We start from the raw sequence: 6,152 nt of genomic DNA on the forward strand, positions 1-6,152 counted from the left end.
CGCCTGCATCCAACTCAGCCCTTGTGCCCACCTCCCCACAGCTCTTCTCCCTCCTGCCATCTTGCCTATCCCTCCCTCCCCCTACCTGCCACCTCCCCCAGCCCTCCTCCACCTGCTTCTGTACCTGCCTTCTCCCTCCACCTCCCATTGCTACCTGGGGAGTGGACACAGGGAGGCTTGCCCTGAGGTCTCAGTTTACCCATCTGAACAAGGAAAAGGTAGGCTTCAGGATCTGAGCCCAAACTCTGCCTGGCCCCCCACCAGCAGGCCAGCAGGAGAGGCCCTGGCCCCCATCCCCATCCTGCCGGTCATGCACGTGAGGAAGAATGTGTCGGCCTGCGCCGGCCACGCCAACTCCATCCGTTCGCTGGAGCACGTGCAGGTGCAGCTGTCCCTGTCCTACAGCCGCCGTGGGGACCTGGAGATCTCCCTCACCAGCCCCATGGGCACCCGCTCCACCCTCGTGGCCATCAGGTGCAGGGGCAGAGGCCAGCCCTAGGTGCAAACTCTCCCTCCTTCCTGGGTGCCCCTATGGGGAGGAGCCTGAGCACCCCCAGGTCAGGCAGGCTGGACCCCAGCCCTGTCCACATTGGCCATGCTGGTCAGGACTCTGGTTATGAACCCCTCTCACCTGTCTGTCTCAGACCCTTTGACGTCAGCAGCCAAGGCTACAACAACTGGATCTTCATGTCCACCCACTTCTGGGACGAAGACCCACGGGGCTTGTGGATCCTGGGCCTGGAGAACAAGGGCTACTATTTCAACACAGGTGAGGTCCGGCCGGGTGCTGGCTGGGGCTCCACCCCTACCCACCTTGCAGACTGGAGCCCAGGGCCTCTTTAGCTGCCCCCCCTCCCCCACCTTACAGGGCTCCCACTGGTCTCCTGGGAGAGACTGAGCAGGCGGAACTGGCACTCAGTAGGTGCTCACTTACCAGCATACACCAGGTGTCTGGTTCCCAGCCCACAGAGGGTATTGGGCAACTCTGCACTGTCTGTGTCCAGGATGGGATGTGGGTGGCAGGGCGGGGGGCCCGGAATGGCATGACCAGGCTGCTGACAGCCTCTCCCGCTCCGCCCCGTACCCACCACGACCCCTGCCCAGGGACGCTGTACCGCTACACGCTGCTGCTCTACGGGACGGCTGAGGACATGACAGCGCGGCCCTCGGGCCCCCAGGTGACCAGCAACGCGTGTGTGCAGAGGGACACAGAGGGGCTGTGCCAGGGTGAGTGCCCGGCGTGGCATGGCCCATTTGCAGGGAGGTGGCAGCAGGGGCAGTGTGCGTGTGCGGCCTGGGGTGGAGGGGCGGGCAGGCCGGGGTGGCAGGTCTCAGCCTCACAGCCCCATGGACGTGTCTGTCCCTCATGCAGAGTGCCACAGCCCCGCCTACATCCTGGGCCACCTTTGCCTCGCCTACTGCCCGCCAAGGTACTTCAACCACACCCAGCAGGCGGTGACCGCTGGACCCGGGCACTCAGCTGTGCCTGCCATGCGGGTCTGCTCCAGCTGCCACTCATCCTGTTACACCTGCCGAGGCAGCTCCCCGCTGGACTGCACTGCCTGCCCTCCACAGTCCATGCTGGACGAGCAGCAGGGCTCCTGCTCGGGCCTCCACCCCGCTGAGGGCCATTCCCACTCCACGGCGACTGCCTGTCCCTACCCCCATGGCCCAGCCCAGGCCGTGGTACTGTCCCTGCTGGCCATGGCATTTGGGACACCCCCTCCTCTGCCATGTTCTCCTCACGGGCTGCCTGCTGCCATGGATGGGACCCCCTAGGACAGGGGGCCACTCCAGTTGCCACTCCAGAGCCCACAGCAGGCTGGAACCCAGAGCCAGCTGACAAGGACAGCCAGCATGCACCTTGCTCAAGCCCTGGTGGGCACCCCCATCCTCCTGTCCAGACTGGCGCCCCATAGGAACCTGCCCCGGGAAGGTCCTGGCAGCCTCGGAGGCACAGGCCAGGGGTGGCCACGTGGGATCCTGCACCCCGGACTTGGCAAGTCAAGGTCAAAGAGAGAGAGAGAAGTCTCATTGCATAGTTTGGGTGGTGTGGGTTGGGGGGGCGGGAACCAGGCGGGGGGCCGATACCCCGATATCCCTTCCCTGTCCCAGAGTGGAGGGAGGGAGAGGTGGAGCAGACGACACGGTCCAGAGTCTCCTCTCGGGCACCTCATCCTCTGACTGTGCAGAATTTGCAAATAAAGGTTGAATAGAAGGCGGAAGTCTGTGGGGTCCTTAGAGCACCACTCTCTTCCCCACGGTGCAATTGCTGTTGGGGGTGGGGGTGTCCCATGCATACCATGTCTATCCCTGGAGAAAGGGTCAGGGTCAGTGGAGTCCAGAGCCCATGTCCTGGGGGGTGGGGGCTGGTGGGCTCCTGAATGACAGCTGTGGCAAAGCCTCTGAGTGCCCTGAAGTGTCCTGGCCTGCTCTTACTGCTCTCCCATCCTTTTTTAATTTAATTTTGGCTGCACTGGGTCTCCATTGCTCCACACAGGCTTTCTCTAGTTGCAGTGCGTGGGCTTCTCGTTGTGGTGGCTTCTCTTGCTGTGGAGCACAGGCTTTAGGTGCTCGGGCTTCAGTAGTTGTGGCACATGGGGTTAGTTGCTCCATGGCATGTGTGATCTTCCCGGACCAGGGATTGAACCTGTGTCCCCTGCACTGCAAAGCGGACTCTTAACCACTGGACCACCAGGGAAGTCCCACCTTTGCCACCCTTATGCATGAGTTTCTCTTTAAGGCCGAGAACTAACAGAAGTGTTATCCACAAATGACAATTGCAGATCTACCCACATGGCCTGTCTACTGGCTTCCAATAATTGCACTTTTCTCTGTTTTTCTGAGGTCCTTGGGAGGCTGAGGGAATCATGAACTGGAGATACAATGCTCTCACTCCCCCAGGCTTCCACTTCCCCATCTGGAAAGTGGGTTCTCCACTTCTCTGGAACTGAAGGAGGATCCCAAAGTGCAGGGAGGGTGGGGCTGGGGTAGGGAGGGCATGGATGGAGCTATTGAGAGTCCTTCCTCTGTCCTCACACACATCTATGGGGTGGGGACACATTCCTCATTGCTTCTGATTTTCAGAGCTGGGAGGCAGTTTCTACAAGGAAGTGGAGGCTGTCCTGGTTGGTTGTGCCTTGACCACAGGCTTCACTTGAACTCCATGGAGTCAGTCCTGGTTTGTTGCAGGAGCCCCAGAGATACTCCTCCCCAGGGACCCTGGGCACCTGCTGAGCCACTAGGCTCAGGTTGGGCAGCCTCAAGCTGGAAAGTAATGGGAATGAGGTCAAGGGCTGAAGCTGGACCCACTGGAAGCAAGAGCAGCAGCCAGCTGCCCTCCGAGTGCAGTCCCAGCCACGCCCCTAGAGTCCCACCCAGTTCAGCCCCTGCTTCCAGAGTTAGCTCCAGGCTGTGAATCCAGAGCCATCTGGCCTCCCTCTCAGAGCCTCAGTGACCACACTTGTGCAACAGCATTAAACCTGGCACCTACCTCACCAAATACTCTCCAGGATCCAAAGAAGTAGTTTTCTGGCCTGACACATGGTAAGTGCCCAAATCATGCCAGTTTGGGGCAGCCACTTTGGGAAATAGTTCCACAGACAAACATGGAGTTACTGAAGAATTCAGCGATTCCACTCCTAGGCACATGCCCAAGAAAACTAAAGACACATTCACACAAACAACTATGCTAGGAAGTTCACAGCAGTATGATTCACAGCAGTCAAAATGCGGAAGCAGCCTGAATGTCCACTAACGTGGGTGAATGAATAAATGCAGGGTGGTCTCTCCACACCCGGGAGCGTCACACAGCCATGAAAAGGAGAGGAGCACTGACACTCCCAACAACTGCAGATGAACTTCAAGAACACAATGCTCAGTGAGAGAAGCAGGACATAAAAGAACACAGGGTGTGTGATCCCGCTGATGTGAACCGTCCACTGTCTATATATTCCCCAAACAATGACTTGTACACTTTAAACAGACTTTATGGTATTGTAGGCTTCCCTGGTGGCTCAGATGGTAAAGAATCTGGTCACAATGAGGGAGACCCGGGTTCAATCCCTGGGTCCAGAAGATCCCCTTGAATAGGAAATGGCAACCCACTCCAGTATCCTTGCCTGGAGAATTCCATGGACAGAGGAGCCTGGTAGGCTACAGTCCACGGGACCGCAGAGTCTGATAGACTGAGTGACTAATACTACTACTTGTGGTATGTAAATTGCTTTTTTTTTTTTTTGACTGTGCCAGGGCAGCTTGTGGGATGTAGGATCTTAGTTCCCCACCTTGGACTGAATCCAAACCCTCGGTAGTGAGAACAAGGAATCCTAACCACTGGTAGGTGGTGGTGGTGGTTTAGCCGTTAAGTCTTCTCCAACTCTTTGAGACCCCAAGGACAGTAGCCCACCAAACTCCTCTGTCCATGGGATTTCCCAGGCAAGAATACTGGAGTTCCTTGCTATTTCCTTCTCCAGGGGATCTTCCTGACCCAAGGATCGAACCTGAGTCTCTTGCACTTCTGGTGGTCTCCTGCATTGCTGGCAGATTCTTTACCACTGAGCCACCAGGGAAGCCCTAACTTACTTTCTATAAAGTTGCTTAAACAGAGAAAAACCTCCCTGGTCTGAGCAGGTCTTCCCACCCTACTTAAGAGGGGCGAAGCGAAAGATCAGTCCCCTCCTAAGGGGAGGGGGTTTTAGAGACTGGAGAGGCAACCATGAGGTGGATTTGGGAGAGCCCAGATGCGAATGCTACACCCCTGGTTACCTCAGTGGGACTGGCACAACTGGCATTTACTGAGTGCTCCCTGTGTGCCCATCACCTGGTGTGTTCCCATGACAGCCACGTGGGTTGGAGGTCATGTCCCCATTTTGCAGAAAACTTGGCCTCAAATGCCTTGTTCAGTCCAGTTCAGTCACTCAGTCCTGTCCAGGTCTTTGTGACCCCATGGACTACAGCACACCAGGCTTCCCTGTCCATCACCGACTTCTGGCACTTGCTCAAATTCATGTCCATCAAGTCAGTGATGCCATCCTATCATCTCATCCTCTGTCATCCCCTTCTCCTACTTTCAATCTTTTTCAGCATCAGGGGCTTTTCCAGTGAGTCAGTTTGTTGCATCAGGTGGCCAAAGTATTGGAGTTTCAGCTTCAGCATCTGCCCTTCCAATGAATATTAAGGACTGATTTCCTTTAGGATTGACTGGTTTGACCTCCTTGAAGTCCAAGGGACTCTCAGGAGTCTTCTCCAACACCACAGTTCAAAAGCATCAATTCTTCAGTGCTCAGCTTTCTTATACTCCAACTCTCACATCCATACATGACTACTGGAAAAACCATAGCTTTGACTAGATGGACCTTTGTCAGCAAAGTAATGTCTCTGCTTTTTAATATGCTGTCTACGTTGGTCATAGTTTTACTTCGAAGGAGCAAGTGTCTTTTAATTTCATGGCTGCAGTCACCATCTGCAGTGATTTTGGAGCCCCCAAAATAAAGTCTCTCACTGTTTACATTGTTTCCTCCATCTATTTGCCATGAATTGATGGGACCAGATGTCATGATCTTCATTTTCTGAATGTTGAGTTTTAAGCCAACTTTTTCACTCTTCTCTTTCACTTTCATCAAGAGGCTCTTTTGTTCTTCGCTTTCTGCCATAAAGGTGGTTTCATCTGTGTATCTGAGGTTATTGATATTTCTCCTGGCAATCTTGATCCCAGCTTGTGCTTCATCCAGCTTGGCATTTAGTATGATGTACTCTGCTGCATATAGGTTAAATAAGCAGTGTGACAATATACAGCCTTGACGTACTCCTTTCCCAATTTGGAACCAGCCTGTTGTTCCATGACTGATTCTAACTGTTACTTCTTGACCTGCATACAGATTTCTCATGAGGTAGGTAAGGTGGTCTGGTATTTCCATCTCTGTAAGAATGTTCCACAGTTTGTTGTAATCCACACAAAGGCTTTGGCGTAGTCAATAAAGCAGAAGTAGATGTTTTTCTGGAAGTCACTTGCTTTTTTGATGAGCCAGCGGATGTTGGCAATTTGATCTCTAGTTCCTCTGCCTTTTCTATATCCAGCTTGAACATCTGGAAGTTCACGGTTTATGTACTGTTAACCGGTACTGTTGAAGACTGGCTTGGAGGATTTTTAG

General features: G+C 54.5%; 1 protein-coding gene across 1 annotated transcript in view; it reads left to right on the forward strand.

The window, feature by feature from the left end:
• PCSK4 (proprotein convertase subtilisin/kexin type 4) overlaps window positions 1-2,217 on the forward strand; it is a 6,440-nt gene extending 4,223 nt beyond the window's left edge. Inside the window, exons 10-13 of the mRNA XM_010844632.1 lie at window positions 42-474; window positions 645-769; window positions 1,105-1,227; window positions 1,373-2,217. Of these exons, the coding sequence (XP_010842934.1) occupies window positions 42-474; window positions 645-769; window positions 1,105-1,227; window positions 1,373-1,779 (1,088 nt within the window). The 3' untranslated portion in view covers window positions 1,780-2,217. The remainder of the gene's footprint in view (window positions 1-41; window positions 475-644; window positions 770-1,104; window positions 1,228-1,372) is intronic.
• Window positions 2,218-6,152: the final 3,935 nt, after the last annotated feature.

This window comes from Bison bison, unplaced genomic scaffold (assembly GCF_000754665.1).
Source record: "Bison bison bison isolate TAMUID 2011002044 unplaced genomic scaffold, Bison_UMD1.0 scf7180017864203, whole genome shotgun sequence".
NCBI classification, from domain to species: Eukaryota; Metazoa; Chordata; class Mammalia; order Artiodactyla; family Bovidae; genus Bison; species Bison bison.